This window comes from Oncorhynchus keta, chromosome 12, assembly GCF_023373465.1.
Source record: "Oncorhynchus keta strain PuntledgeMale-10-30-2019 chromosome 12, Oket_V2, whole genome shotgun sequence".
NCBI classification, from domain to species: domain Eukaryota; kingdom Metazoa; phylum Chordata; class Actinopteri; order Salmoniformes; family Salmonidae; genus Oncorhynchus; species Oncorhynchus keta.
In genome coordinates this window covers 16241505-16257988 of record NC_068432.1, presented here as the reverse complement: position 1 = coordinate 16257988, position 16484 = coordinate 16241505, and the positions used below count along the sequence as shown (strand labels likewise).

The 16484-nt window shown below is 39.8% G+C and overlaps 1 protein-coding gene across 1 annotated transcript in view; it reads left to right on the top strand.

Moving 5' to 3' along the window:
* LOC118391041 (junctional adhesion molecule 3B-like) overlaps positions 1-15895 on the top strand; it is a 55294-nt gene extending 39399 nt beyond the window's left edge. Inside the window, exons 2-9 of the mRNA XM_035781982.2 lie at positions 10561-10629; positions 10802-10915; positions 11132-11284; positions 12103-12305; positions 12952-13051; positions 13203-13326; positions 13531-13585; positions 13677-15895. Of these exons, the coding sequence (XP_035637875.1) occupies positions 10561-10629; positions 10802-10915; positions 11132-11284; positions 12103-12305; positions 12952-13051; positions 13203-13326; positions 13531-13585; positions 13677-13712 (854 nt within the window). The 3' untranslated portion in view covers positions 13713-15895. The remainder of the gene's footprint in view (positions 1-10560; positions 10630-10801; positions 10916-11131; positions 11285-12102; positions 12306-12951; positions 13052-13202; positions 13327-13530; positions 13586-13676) is intronic.
* The last annotated feature ends 589 nt before the right edge of the window (positions 15896-16484 follow it).

Here is a 16484-nt window from a genome sequence, read left to right as displayed (position 1 = left end):
TCGCCACTATGTATACCCACAACAATGTTAAACTGTGTTGGACCTGAAGTGTAAAAATAGGGGTGAGAGGGGATAACAAAGTTGACCGGTCAAGTCAGCTGTCGAGAGTGACCTCCACTGAGGAACTGGAGGTCACTGACACTGCTGGATGACCTTAGCTGTGACAACACAACCTGCGGTCACACGGCCTGCAAGCTTTGACCTAAAACCGGTCCCTGCTATTGTTGTTGTTATTTTCACTGAAGACTTGAGGTCAGTTTGGCACATTTCTACTAAGGACTTACCACCAGTGTTTTCCCCAAAAGGCTGTTTCCATCTTATGGGCCATTGCTTCAGCGGGCCTGGTCTAACCTGGGGCCAAGCCCAGGCCACTGGTACTTTTGAAAATAAGAATTTGTTCTTAACTGACTTGCCTAGTTAAATAAATGTAAAATATATATATATATTTTTACATAATCACTGGCAACACAATGGTGCTGTAATGGAAAACCCCCATTTAGCCACTTCCCCCCAGCTCATAAAAAAGGTGGGCCCCCACCAGCAGGGTTGGGTAGGTTACTTTCTAAATGTAGTCTGTATTTTTAAATATTTTGTCTTTAACCTTTTATTTAACTAGGCAAGTCAGTTGAGAACAAATTCTTATTTACATTGACGGCCTAGTAACAGTGGGTTAACTGCCTTGTTCAGGGGCAGAACGACAGATTTTTACCTTGTGTAGTAATCAGTAAGTAACGTAATTTTTGGATTACCCAAACTCAGTAATGTAATCTGATTACTTTCCCCACAAGAGGCAGGAAAGAACACAAATTATCCATCAAACACAGTTGACTTGTGGTCAGATTCCCTCAGGTGGAACAAACTTAAACTTGCACCTTCTTTCAATGCCTAATTTAAAGTCATTGAGAAAACAGAAATGTGTCTGTCTTTTTTCGCAAACATTCTTTCTGAATTTTAAAAGTATTCAAAAGTATCTGTTATCTGATTCCAATGCTTTTTTTCTGGTAACAGATTCGATTTACAGTTGTTTTGTAATCAGATTACATGTAAGAGATTAACTGTATTCAGTTACTCCCCAACCCTGACAACCAGAGCTCCTGGTTACTGGTGGGGGAAGGGACATTTGCATGCTTTGGTATAGAAACTGTGGAAACTGGAACATGCTTTGTTTTGGGGTCAGGGCTAATCCTTTCTTAGAAAGGAGTTTATTCTATATGGAATATAAATGTCAATTCATGAATTCATTAGTCTGGCTGAGTCCAGACACAGTGTATATATTTGCAGCTAAGCTAAGTGGGAATTGGCATCTCCTAGGGGTAAAACAAATCAGATCTGTATTTTTGAGAGAAAGCAAAGCATGCCACTGAGATTATAGGCTATTTTCATTTTACTTCTGTTGAACACTATCCTGTCTAACAGTATTGTGAAAGTATTTGGTTTTAGTGGGATAAAAGTAACTCAAAACACAATGTGGTTTAGCCTGCACATTTCATAAAGGGCCTCCCAGTAAATTACTCACAGCACTGACCAAAGAAAAACACTCTCTGTAACCAGGTTTTTAGCCAACCATTCCATGCGAATGAATTACCTGACATATGAAAATTTGTGTCAGTAAAATTAATTATTTGAGAAATGGAGGTGGAAACACCTTTTATGCGCAAATATTGATACAATTACCATCATATCAAAGTAAACTTGGAGTTAAGTGATTGATGTGTGGTCCTCCACCTACGAATTTGTATTTTTTACCTTTATTTAACTAGGCAAATCAGTTAAGAACCCATTCTTATTTTCAATGATGGCCTAGGAACAGTGGGTTAACTGCCTGTTCAGGGGCAGAAAGACAGATTTTTACCTTGTCAGCTCGGTGGTTTGAATTTGCAACCTTCCGGTTACTAGACCAACGCTCTAACCACTAGGATACCCTGCAATTTATTAGGCTACAGATTAAATAATTGATGATGAACTTCACAGGGTGGTCAAAGTGCATGGTGATGAGCTTGATGCTCCTTTACAATAAAATCAAGGGTCTTATTATGGTGACATGTTGATCGATGCTTGGCTGCCGTTTGACAAATAAAAAAATATAATCTCATCGTGTAGGTAGTTTACCCGCGCTGTATCTGCCAGCTGTTGGCTAGAGTATGTGCCAAGACCAGAGTGGGCACATTGGCTATATACTGTATTGCAACAGTTTTTCTGACTAAACCAACAGTATAGTTGAAAATGTGATGGAAACCCATTTATGTATTTTTTTATTCGGTACATAAAACAAGTAATTTTTTTACGTGCACTACGTCATCACGCACAGACTTTTATCCGCAATAAGCCAGTTTGATGGAAACACATCTCTGGTGTGTAAATGTACATATTGTTTTATGCACTTTTTTGAATATTTACATAAAAACCTGTCACCAATTGAATGGAAACCTAGCTAGTGGTCAAGTACAGTGAGCTCCAAAAGTATTGGGACAATGACAATTTTGTTTTGTCTCTGTACTCCAGCACTTGGGAACTGAAATTATACCTTGACTTATACATTAATTATACACATTAATTATACATTAAAGTGCAGACTGTCAGCTTTAAGTTGAAGGTATTTACATCCATATCGAATTAACCATTTAGAAATTACAGCACTTTTTGTACATACATGTAGTCCTCCCATTTCAGGGGACCAAAAGTATTTGGACAAATTCACTTGTGTATTAAAGTGATCAAAAATTAATATTTGGTCCCATATTCATAGCACATAATGACTACATCAAGCTTGTTACTCTACAAATGTGATACATTTTCTGTTTGTTTTGGTTGTTTCAGATTATTTTGTGTCCAATAGAAATTAATGGTAAATAGAGTATTGTGTCATTTTGGGGTCACATTTATTGTAAATATGAATAGAATATGTTTCTAAACACTTCTACATTAATGTGGATGCTACCATGATTATGGATAATGCTGAATGAATTGTGAATAAACATTCCCCCAAGATGCTAACCTCTCACCATTACAATAAGGAGGTTAGCAATTATTATTATTATTTTATGCCTCTAACTTCTTCACTCATCATTATTCATTATTCCGTAATCATGGTAGCATCCAGTGTTTAGAAACATATTATATTCTAGTTTACAATGAAAGGGACTCCAAAATGACAAAATAAATGATTTACCGTTCATTTCTATTGGGCACAAAATAATCTGAAACGCAAGCTAAACAAACAGCAAATACATCCAACACATTTGGAGATTCCCAAGCTTGATGTAGTCATTGCGTGCTATGAATATGGGACCAAATACTTCACTTTTTACTACTTTAATACACATATAAGTGAATTGTGTCCTAATACTTTTGGTTCCTTGAAATGGGGGGACTATGACCAACTCAGTGGCCTTGTGGTTAGTATCCACCCTGAGATTGGAAGGTTGTGAGTTCGATCTGGCCGAATCATACCAAAAACTGTAAAAATGAGATCTGATGCGAACCAGATGCATCTCTGGGAAACCGATGCATCTCTGCTTGGCATGCAGCATTAAGTAGATAGATTGGGGGTAAGGCCAGCGATAGACGAGGGTCCTGTCCAGGGGCTGTACTTGTACTTCAAGCTGCCTCACACTACAGAAACTGGAGATAGGCTCCTGCTCCTATGAGCCATTCCAGCTCGCACACACCAAGGCTTGTGCAAGGCTACTTACTTCTGTACAAAAAGTGGTTCAACGATTCAACCGATATGGATGAAAATACCCTCTGTAAATTTCTCACTCATTATTATTCTTGATTCATTCAGCATTATCCATAATCAGTCTACACTTCAACCTCATAGTCATTGCATCATTTCAAATCCAAAGTGCTGGAGTACAGAGCCAAAACAACAAAAAATGTGTCACTGTGCCAATACTTTTGTAGTTCACTGTATGTGGTGACAAAAACTGTAACCTAGTTTTGCATGCGAAGATAAATATTTACTCTCTTTGGGGAATTCCAAGTGTTCACATAGCCTCCCTCGGCTACAAGTTAAACTCTCTGCAGGCCAAGACACTGTGGCGGTACAGAAGTGCAGTTACCCGAGTGGCTGAATTGGAGAATGTGTGACCTTTTCCACACCTTGGCCAACAGGGAGCCATGCAGAACCTTTAAGAGCAGTAGAGGGAGAAGAGAGCTTAAGTCTTGAGGAGTGTTGTACTGGACAGTATTTTTTAGCACTGGGGTAGAGCCTAGTTTAACACAATCCACATATGGAGTGGAAGTTGCATAGCACAGAAACACATCCCATCCGATGCCATCGCTAACTAAGGAGGATAATGAATTGCTCTGTGGGCACCACTTGCTCAGCGAACGCACAACCTCCTCCTCCTGGGGGAACTGAACCAATGGAGCAGTTTAAAAATAACGAGGAATATTATCCGCTTCACGTGCTGTTGAATGTTCACTGAGGAGATGTGTCAAATTTCTAATCACGTGTTTGTGTGCACAACACAAAACAAATATTTGAAGACAGCAACTAGAAGATACTTCGCAAACTAGGTACTTTAATGTCTGGGGTTTTCAAAGGGGCATGGGAGTATCTTGCTGAGGTGCTAGGCAGCGTTGTCACTTGGGGATTTCACTGGGAAGCTTATTTGGAACCCTCCATTTATGACTTCACACTCCTCTATAACTTTCTTTTACTACCAGAAGGGGAAATATTTGTGCCATTCCCCATAGGAAAACACCATAGAAAGCTAGGATCCAATTCACATGCAGGCATCCTTTCTCTAGTCATCAGTTCAATCACCATCGCTCCATGTCATCTGCATGTATAATTTGAAATGAAGCCAAGGGCTTTTTTCTCCAGTTGCTCTGCTATTGTTTTATTCAGCACTGCTACGCCTGGGATTTTATCAGGGCATTACACTAAGATTATCAAGAAGAACCAGCCTTCCCTCTTGAGGAGGGTGAGGGATATAAAAAAACATGAATGTAAATTGCCAGATCGCACACAGATGTGCCCTGCCAAGAAGACGGGAAAGAGAGAAGGAAAGACAGGTTAATATAGGTCACAGAGCACCTTTATGGTTTGAGGGCTTAAACTACACACACAAAGGCACACACACTGCAAAGATCTGTCCGTCCACCATATATGAACCCAGTGGGAAACACTAGAGCAGCCTCTCAGGCCCAGGTGTCAGGGGCTGCGTCATGGCACTGGGAAGAGTCTCTCCCAGAGCAAGGCGGAGAGAGAATAGACAGGAAAACAGGCGTCATAGGGCAGGATGTGGCAGACAGGGGAAGAGAGACGGGAGATACCTGTCCCACAGCGCACAGTCATCACTTCCTCATTGCCGCCTAGACTCCGAATGCTTTACTGGCCAGTGCTGCCGTTCCGCTAATGCCCCCCATCAGGAAAGCTCCATCTGTTGCTGTGCAAACGCTAAGGAGGATGTCATTGTTAAGAGGATGTATGTTCAAGCAAGGGAATGGCCTGCTGGATCCGCTCTATCTCTTGTATTGTTCAGCTAGCCTCGCCTGCCAAACCAGGGAAATGATTAGGAATTCAGACTTCCTGCCTGCAGACTAGACTATTTTGTGTGTAAATTACCAAACGTCGGGACTCGTTGGGGACAGTATATTTCCACAGTATTTAGTATGTTGTTTAAAAAGCTACCTTCTGCACTCCCAAAGGGTATGCTCTGGATGTAGATTGGAATTTATTCCTGGAGTTTTTGCCATTTTTGTCCTGGACAGTTGTTTCTAGGCCAGACCTCACAACCTTTTATTGGAGTTTCAAGCTAACTTAAGCACTAAATATGTACTAATACTGTCTTATTTACAGCCTTAGCTAGTATTTTAGCAAGTAAAAAAAAAATAAAGCTGTTTGGTGAAATCAAAGACAAAATACTATTGTGTTTAGTAATATATTTAGGCAAGCTGATATGTGTTTATTGTCTTAAAGATGGAAGCAAAATAGTGGATGCAAAATAGCACCATAATTTCAAAGATTCACAACTACCTGGGGCAGCAGGTAGCCTAGCGGTTAGTTGCTTGTTCAAATCCCCAAGCTGGCAAGTTGGAAACATCTTCCGTTCTGCCCTTGAGCAAGGCAGTTGACCCCCACAACAACTGCTCCCTGGGTGACGATGACGTGGATGTCGATTAAGGCAGCCCCCCTTCAGAGATTCAGAGGAGTTTTGGTTAAATATGGAAGATATATTTTGGTTGAATGCATTCAGTTGTGCAACTGACTAGGTATCCCTTTTCCCCTTCTATATTTTACAGTAGGTATGAGGTTCCTTATTGGATATGCATCCTTCTTTCGATGCTAAACCCACCACTGGTGTGCATGGCCAAAGAGCTCTATTTTCATAACATTTACATTACATTTAAGTCATTTAGCAAAGGGCATGTCTTCTTGTCCCTTGATATTCTGGAATAGAGGAATATGTGAATATGTTTCAGGCTTTGACAAAACAATTTGATGTTTCAGTTTAGAAATACAGTAAATTAGCTTTTCAGTCAAGCATTGTTACAGTATTAACAAAATACTGTATTTTATACTGCTTTTATGCCTTGTCACTTCTAATGCTTGTGGGTTTTTTAAAAGGCAAACTGAATAACTTTTTCCTCTCAGGGCCTAACTTTTATGGTCTGTCTGAAGTAGAACTGTATTAAATGGATCACATCTCGAGAGACAAAGCCCAAAATACTGTTATTAAAGATTCATAGCCATTAACATTAGCAATGTGGGGAACATTAAAGTTTCAAAGGCTTCCACTAAAGAATTACTCATAGTCCTTCCTTTCCATCGCTCCCACTCCTCAACTTTAGCAATGGATCGACATTTACATAATGGTTACCTGGAGGAAAATGGAGGAGGGTCATGCTTTTTCAATTTCAGTCAAGGGGAGGGTTAAGTATTTTTTAAGTGTTTTAGAATTAGTTGCTTATTAAGTTTCAAGTTTTAATGTCACATGCAAAAGTACAGTAAAATGTGTTTCTTGCAAACTCAAAACCCAACAGTGCAATAAACAATAACAATGTATTACTAGAAAAAAACACAAGAAATAAGATTAAGAAATATGAAAAACTGTATTGTGTATTTAAGTAAGGAAGCATACTATATACCGGAAATATTAAAAAGTCAGGTCCAATACCACATTTACATACTGGAGTGACCAATTGCCGTGCTGCAGCAGAAATAATAGTCTATGGCTTGGGTGGGTGGTTGGTTTCTTTGACCATTTTCTGTGCCTTCTTTTCACACCGCCTGATATAGAGGTCCTGGATGGCAGGGAGCTCGGCCCCAGTGATGTTATGGGCTTTTTATTAAATAATATGGCAAAAAGCACAGGCCCTTGTTAGCTAAACATGTTGAAGAAAATAAAATGGATCCGATTATATAAACTGATCTATCACAGATCTATCACAGTGCTTTGGTCGGCGATGCTTTACGCTAAAAACAAGTTGTAAAATACTGGGAATGTCACGATCGTTGTAAAGAGGAGACCAAGGCACAGCGTGATATGAATACATGTTCTATTTATTAATGAAGACGGACACTAAACAAACTATACAAAATAACAAATGTGACGTTATATAATCTAAATGTGCAGATACATGCAACTAGACATAGATAATAACCCACAAAATAACCAAAGAAGATGGCTGCCTAAATATGGTTCCCAATCAAAGACAACGATAAACACCTGCCTCTAATTGAGAACCAATCTAGGCAACCATAGACATATATAAACACCTAGATGATAAACAACGCCATAAACCTACAAAACCCCTAGACAGTCCAAAAAACACATACATCACCCATGTCACACCCTGACCTAACCAAAACAATAAAGAAAACAAAGAATACTAAGGTCAGGGCGTGACAGGGAAAGATGTGACTCCGATGGATATGGGGATTTCATTGTTTAATTTTCTTTGACATTCAGAGGCTGAGCTACAACCTTTAACCGAGGAGACAAAAAATAGACTGCTTGAGAAGTAATCTAATTCTGTCACTATCAATTGATTAAGCTATTCACTTTCGGACCAATATAATGTTTTTGTTTAAACCCAGACAGCTTTTCGGTAAAAACTTGTGACCTTTTTTTGTTGGGTTAAGCCACAGAAGAAGAGTAGCCAGCAGTTAAAGCTTACATTTTTCTGTGTTGGTCGGCCTAGGGTGGAAAGGTAGGCCTAACTTTTGAAAGTACCACGCTCAGATCAAAATGTTTAGAAACAGCGACAGGTTCGTTGCAAACAAGACACACTGATTTGGAATTGCAGAAATATGATAAGATAAACACATAGGCCTATTGCTCTGTCCATCCTTAGCCTGCAATTTCAGTAATTTGTGTGGTATTAAAAAATAATCTCCTAATATGTAAAATGAAGTACAATTGCGTGAAATGTTTCTAAAAGGCCATTTTTTTCTCTGACCTGCAAATACGATGATAGATTCATGCAATGTTTTTACCATAAAGGCGATCTTTCCACCCCTACTCTTGTCTACAGTGGTATGCCAACCTACAACCTTCTGGCCCGCAGCCCTGTGCACTATCAAAATTCCTGTATTGCCATGTAATGCTGACAGGACGAAGAACAGTTTCTAAAACTGCATATCTAAGGCTCTGGTCTGTCCAAGAAGTGAGGGTAAACGGATCACTCCCTTACTACATCTCATTAATTGTTCAATGTAAGATTAATGTAAGAGGGCGGATAATCACCTTTTTCAAAACGTGGGACAATGTATAGCATGGTGTTTAAACTGACGACATAAGGTAAACAAGCTGTGATCTAGTAATGATCTCAGAGTCATTAGGGGAAGCAGCTTACCCTGTCTGCTTTAGAAGGCAACCCCAGCCAGCTCCCTCAACCATGCGTGCATTGGATAGTGCATTGGATAGTGCATTGGATAGCAGGGAACTGGTATGACACCAAAGCAAGCTGACCTTGACTTACTAGGAACTGGGTGAGTGTCACAGAAAACACACCTACTTTAATGCCTGGGTGTGAGTAGAATTTCCTGGGGAATGGTCTACCAAAGGATCCGTGACCTTACGCTTTCAGAAAGACTTGTCTCTTCAGGTCACCGACTTGCCTTACTGTGTGAAAGAACTGTGTGGTGCTTTGCTAATTCACTGTGTCAGCAGAGGCCTGGTGAACTCTAAAACAGTAAAAGGCTCTAAACGGGCTCCTGTCTTTTTAATGGATTGGGGGGCTTAGGCCTCTAGCAGCTACTTGAGCCTAAGCTTTAGTCTCAGGGAGACTATTCATGGGTGTATGACTGGGTTGGGATGCATGTGTGGGAGCATGGCCTTTCTGTATGATTCTGAAGTGCACACGGCAAAAAGTGAAATCTATTCAAGCATAAATATCTTATAATGAGTGATAATTAATTTATTAAAATTAGTGTTTTTTTCTTACCAAGCTAAATTATCTACTATCGTTGGCAGATAATTTTTTTTACCTAAAAAATGCCAGCACCAAACCAGTGTCTCTACATTTGTACTTTTGGTAGAAAACAATAATGTTAAAAAGTTCTAAACTGTGATTTTCAAACACTATGAGATTCACGATGATGTAGGGAGCAAGAAAATACCATCCCTCTTGCTAAAAACTTGTTGCAGGTTTTGAAAATCATTAAAAAAAAATGTTTTTATCCCACCCTGTGATGTCACAGAGAAGCATTTTTTAGGACTCTTTTTATCTTTTTAACCACAGATCATAGAAGCCCGGCCTTTTCACATATGTAGACACTGGTTTGGAGCCGGAAATAATGAATATGAGGTTGAAAAGTGATGGAGTTGCAAGTAATTTATCTCATTTAATGATAAGGCGATTTAAGGTAAAATATCTTGAAATACATGTAAGATAAATGACTTGCAACTCCATCACTTTTCAACCTCCAGCACCAACCCAGTGTCTACATATGTGAAAACGCTGTGTATTTTTTTCGTTAAAAGAAGTGAAATTATCTGCCATTGATGTTAGATAATTTAGTTTGTTCAGAAGAAAACACATTTAAGATGGCTTCAATTAAACTTTTTATAGTACATCCCTCTGTCATAGACCAAAGCGGGCGTGTTCCCAGGGCACTCATGGCCCATTACTGCTACATGGGCACACGTGTCAGGAGCAGAGAGAGAGAGAGAGAAAGAAAGAGAGGGGTCGGGCAGGCGGCTAGGCTGCCACTGGCACGGGAGAGCTCGTACCAAGAAGGGCGCCCGTCTCCCTGCACAGTTAACCACCGTGCGCAGAAACTGAGCTCGCCTTGCGTATGTCCGCATTGGTTCGCCCCGCCAGACTAAAAATGGAAGGTAACAGATCCAGGTCATGGTACGCTGGAAAGAATGAAGAATGCGTCTGGGTGGTGTGGTAGACTGGGAGCAAGGGGATGGAGGGCTTGATGTTAATTGAGTTTCTGGAATTTTAGATGAACTGACTGGTTAGAAACATCCCTAATCCAGGCATAACAGCCAGCGGACATACCACAGCACTGCAAACAGCTACCAATGGACATTGCACGTGTGTGTAATAGCAACGTTTGTTAGTAAGGCTCATATTTTTTCCTTTCCTGTTTTGCAGGCTACTTCAACGTATTGGCAGTAATACTGAAAACAACGAATGATGCGCCATGGGCCAACGAGTTTGAATGTAAGAGCCAATAGAGATGTCGTAATATATACACCAACATGACAATCAGTTACAGACATTTCCTGCTTGACCTTGACATGACACTAAGGAACCAGAAGTAGATAACATCGACCCTCTGCTTCTTCCTTAAATAAACAACTTAAATCTAATTCCCTCTTGTCTCCTCTGGCAGCTATCGAATTGTCCTGTTTGATAGAGTCCATCTCCACAAAAAACCCAAGAATCGAATGGAAGAAAATTAAGGATGGGGAGCCCAGTTATGTCTACTTTGAGAAGAAAATCTCAGGTAACAGACTCAACGGAGTGCTTTGTCATAATGGCGTCTTCACTTATATCTCCAACATCAATATCAAAGTGACAAAACCCCCCACAAAATGTTCAAATCCTCTTAAGACACAAACAACTTGGACTAATGAGGGAACGGCATTCTGTTTTATACTCATCATGAATTATTCCTGTATTAAATCAATGGCAACTTAAAGCATGTTTTTTAATCCTGCAGGAGATTTGGAGGGCAGAGCAATGATCAGAGAGCCTGCGACATTGGTGATAACCAACGCCACAAGATCAGACTCAGCCAGTTACCGTTGCGAAGTCAGCGCCCAGACTGACCTTAAATCCTTTGATGAGATTTTGATCAACCTCGTCGTAAGAGGTAGGTCTATCATCCCAGCCAGCCACATTTCTTCACATCTGCTCAACACATCATCATCAGCTTCTTGCACCAGAAGCACATCATTAGTTGTATTACTACAGTAAACTGTGGTATAATATTGAAACCAGAACAAATTCAAGACTATACACCCACACGAAGATGCATCACCTTGTGGCTATGACTGAAATGACATGTTTGGGGAAGGGAGCATTGCTGCTACCTCTGTGAAATTGCATGTTTGCCATCAATCATTTGCGTTGCAATAATGCATCTCATCATCTCATCATGATTTAATGCATCTCATAATTTCACTGCTATAATGTTTGCCGTTAGTCTTAAACCTTGAAGCTTTGAAAGTTGCTATGAAACATAACATACAAAACACAATGAACATGTAGTCTTTGTACCTAAAACAGCCATATCAGTTTACAGGGACTCGTTTTTCCTCGGTTTTACTAAAACGGCACTGCATTAGTGGTTACAACTATCGATGCTGTAAGCTGAAACCGTGTTTTAGGTCACGCCAACCTTTTGGCACACGTACTGTATGAGGATGCTTTTTGACAGACCCGTCCCTGCCCCAAAGGCGTGTTCTGGGCTATATGGGGAAACCTCTGAGACTGCACCCTCGCTAAATCGCAGTGCTAAAGATGGAAAGTGTTGGCAGGGTTTGGCACGGGGCAAAAAACACATACCCACCCTCCGAGATCATTCATTGGCCTAGTAACTACAATTCAGTGTGTATCATGGGCGATGCTGTTTTTGACACAATCAGATGCTGAATGTTGCCATTTCTAAATGTGTGATTGTGTCCACAGTGAAGCCAGTGGTGCCGAAATGTGCTGTCCCCAAATCGGTGCCTGTAGGGACGGCGACAGAGCTGCGATGCGTGGAGGATCAAGGTTTCCCCAAGTCTCAGTACCAATGGTTCCGTAACAAGGAGGAAATCCCAGATGACCCCAAGACCAGCCCTAAGTTCATCAACTCCTCCTACACGCTCAACGCCGAAACAGGCACCCTGGTGAGTGTTTGTTTGTGCGCGGTGACTGGGAGGGAAGGGGCCACTGTAGTAGTGCAAGGCGAGGCTGCGGGGGTGGTGGCCTTGCCCCCAGCAGTAGGGGCAGATATTTTGGGGTGACAGTTGATGGTGTGAGGGGGCTTGAGCCATTAGGGGAATCTGCTGTCCTCATTGGCACATTCCTGAGCTCCTTCTCCCCTGCTCAGTCAGATAGTCAGTGGCTCGGCCTTTTCACTCCACTCAACCTTTTCACTGGCTTCTAAAGTTTGGCCTGGCTGTCACTGACATACTTTACTTCCAGGGAGTCACACCCTACTATTGTTCATATTGGCCGCTTGTCCTTGAAGACCACCAGCACATGCTGCCAAATCTGCTTTTCATATCCAACTGAAAGCTAACTAATTAGAAACAGGACTAGAATTAGAGGACAAGACCTTCATTAAGGTGGGTTAAAATCCGATGGGAGACAGGGATATCTGTTGAACAGTAAAGCAACTCATTTTCGGGACAGTTCCACCCCCAATGTAATTCAAATTGAACGTCGTTATAAGCCTGCACTTTCCCACATGCAGTAAATACACCAGAATGAAAGGACTCTGTTTATACAGAGTGTAATTGAGACTTGCTGCTGTTGGTTTTTCCTCTGCAGAAATTCAGTGCTGTCAGAATGAACGACTCAGCAGAGTACTTCTGCCGAGCAAAGAACGACGCGGGCCACTCAGAGTGTGGACCACAGACAATGGAAATATGTAAGTCTGTCTGACAGCTGACAAATTTGTACACAAGACACATGTTGTTTGTTGAAGCATGTCATCCCAGTAGTCCGGTGTTCAATTCATAAAGAGCCAGTTGAAGGTATCTCAACATCAATTCTTCATTCTTCCTGTTGTTCTTCCCCAGATGATATCAATATCGCCAGGATCATCCTGGGAGTGCTGGTGGTGGTGCTATTGTGCATAACCGTTGGCCTCTGCTTTGCGTACAAGCGTGGCTACTTCGCCAGCCAGAAACAGACTGGAAACAAGTGAGTGAAACTTCCTCTTGAGCGGCAATAGGGAAGGGTCATGGCTCATTGAGGTTTAACATTAGCCAATTTAGACTTTATGAACAAGCTTGACCTCACAACTTGACCTGGTTTTATAACATGCATGGCACAATTCTTTCTGGAAATGTGTTGTTTTTGCAACAGCATAATGCCTTCTGATCATGTCTCCGTTGTGTTTCACAGTTACAAAGCACCAGCCAAAGGAGAAGGGGTGGACTATGTCAGAGCCGAGGACGAGGTGCGTAAAGAAAAACATTTTTTTTCAACTCAAAAAAGTTCAACTAGGCAGTCCTTTAACTTTAGCTTACTTGCTCTTCCTTTTATTCCAGGGCGACTTCCGACACAAATCTTCATTTGTCATCTGAAGAGAAAGACGAAGGGCATGGTACTTTGGAAGGAACTCATTAAGTGTGTGAGATGACCAGTGAGCTGCCACAGTACGTGCCTTGAGCTCTCAGCATGTCTGAAATGATTCAAGTTTGCCAAAGATGACAAGTTTTCACATCTATATAGAACTGTTAACCATTGTTACAAACAAGTTTTGAAACCAACTTGTTGACTGCTTTCATCACCAATCAACTTATTTTGCTAAATTATGGAGTTAAGTTAGTTATTGCATGTTTTAAAAGGTATTTAACACCATCTGTGGGAGGAAAAAAAACATTTATGTAGGATCTTCTGCTAGGAGGGAAAAAAGTATTTAGCTAAGTTCTGAAGTAAATGTAACATAACACATTTCTACTGTAAACATTTGCTTCAAAAACCTTTGTCATTTATAACTTTTTTTTCTACCAGCAAAATGTCAGACTATTTTTGATGGAATATATTTTGAAACACCTATAGATAAAGGTTTACTTTTTTAAATATTTGTAAAATACTAACCGTTTTTTTTATTTGGTTTTGGGAAAAATATCTAAGTTTCAACCACTCAATATTCACCTGTAAACAGTCACCTTTTCTGATCATGAAAAAAAAATGTAATTACAAAACCTAGCATATCAAGGTTTTCCTCTAGAATGGTCTTAGATCTTTTATTTACTGCTGGGATTTCCATGTTAATATTGAAAGAAAGTTACATGTTGATGTTTGTATTGTAGATATAGTCTTAGACAGTTGGAGGCTTCAAAGAGTACCAGCCAAAAGCTAGGAAACACTGTACACAATCAGTGGTGCATATCCTTGATTTTAAGTGTCCTTCTGTGCTTTCTGTTTATCTTGTATATTTTGAATATACTGTCCAGGTTGGGTTTTTTGCTGTATGTCAGGAATATGTTCAGTATTTGTAATAATACAGGGTTGATGTTGGCTAACAATTGTACTGATTGTATATAGATAATTGTTTGTTCCCTCCCACCCCCACCAATCGAGACTATGGTGAAAAACATTGGAGAATAATCAGATATAAAACTACCAAAAGGAGGCAATATGAAACTCTTTCCATGGTTTGAAAAAGACATGGTCATGGTAGAGCTGATCTGCCTAATGTTTGCACATAGGAAGATATCAATACTGTTCAATCATCTCTACTCCAGGCAAAAATAACTGAAAACTGAATTTGAAATAGAAAATTTAAGTAAACGACTTTGGGAAAATGTCAAATACCATTTGTCTAATTCATTTCAGACATTTCCAAGAGTTACAAAACATTCTGAGATACATACAACAATTGCCTGATACACAAATAGTTTTTCACAAAACAGGTAATGAAGTTTTTAATTTGTACATTGATAAAGATCATTCCTTTTAAGTGCCTTCTGCCATTACAACAATAGATCAGCTTCAACACTTTTTTTAACAAAAACTTTAATAGCATTTATAACTCTACAAACAGCGTTTGAGAGGAATGACATTGCCACCTATTCTTAAGACAGGAATAGTGTAACATTTTCCCACCCAAATAATTTGTACATATCTGCTTTGCTTTGTAAATAGATTTTCGTTTTACATTCTTTGAAGGATTAAACTCGTTTCCATTGGAGTAGAAATAGAGATGTATTAGTGCCTAAATATAGTGGGAATTATTTTTGGTAAAGAGTAAAGACACAGCACTAGTACACAAACAGAAGAACATATACAAAGTTTAACAGACTAAATGGATGGAGAAACACAAAAGCATGTGGCCTACATTTACCATAAAGCCAGAAAACACCTGAAACTTCCAAGGCATTGAAAATAGATGTTATTTACAAGCCCTTTCTTTAAAACCTACAATTTAGTTGTAAATACACAGTGAAAGATGTATTCCAACACATGTTCTGTGGTTGGGGCTAGCTAAGCCAAATACTAACTGCCAATCACGTTTCCTCCAATCCAAAGATCATGAGGTTCCATCTATCCAGTGTTGAAAATCTTCCTCTAATTTCTCCAATGCTGGAGGTTGGCATTGAAGTCATGTCAAGGTTCAAGCTTTTCAAGTGTTCACATGTTTCATTTATTGATGACATTTTCTGAACCAAACTCATGTAACACCCATCTCAGGCCAGGTACAAATCCTCTGAGAATTCTTAAACCGTATGTCTATGAATAATAAAACTCACTTCTAATATTCTGACATGTGCAGTGGATTTTAATTTACAAAAATAAAAAGAGAAAATATTAGATAGGACATTGAGTGTGTTCAGTGCGGACAGAAGAGAACATGAAAAAGAGAAAAATAAACAACTTTTGCTGGATTTGTCTTGTTTTATTATTGAGTGGGGACTGCAAGTTCCATTACCTTGACACAAGTTCTGAAAATACAAGAGAATAATCAGGTGAAACATTCGACCCATTTAAAATGGTTTACCGCTTTACAATTTTTACTTGCTGCTGATCAGGTGACATCTTCCCCAGTCTTTGAACCTGTGAAGAAAAAAGAAGAAAAAAACAGTCAAACCAAACACATTATCACAATGTTCTTGTGATCAAATGGCATCTGTCGAAAGATCAAAATGTAGCATACCTGTTCTCCGGTCACTGAAGATGGTGCTGACTCCTTTCCCGAATGTAACTTAGTTTATGTTACCTGAGTAACATGTAACAAGGATATTATGTTGGGAAATTAGCTTTTTGGTCTTTAACATTAGACATAAGGTTAGCAGTTTGGTTAGGATCAAGTGTAGGGTTTGGCATTAGGTTGGCAGCTTTTAAGATAGTAG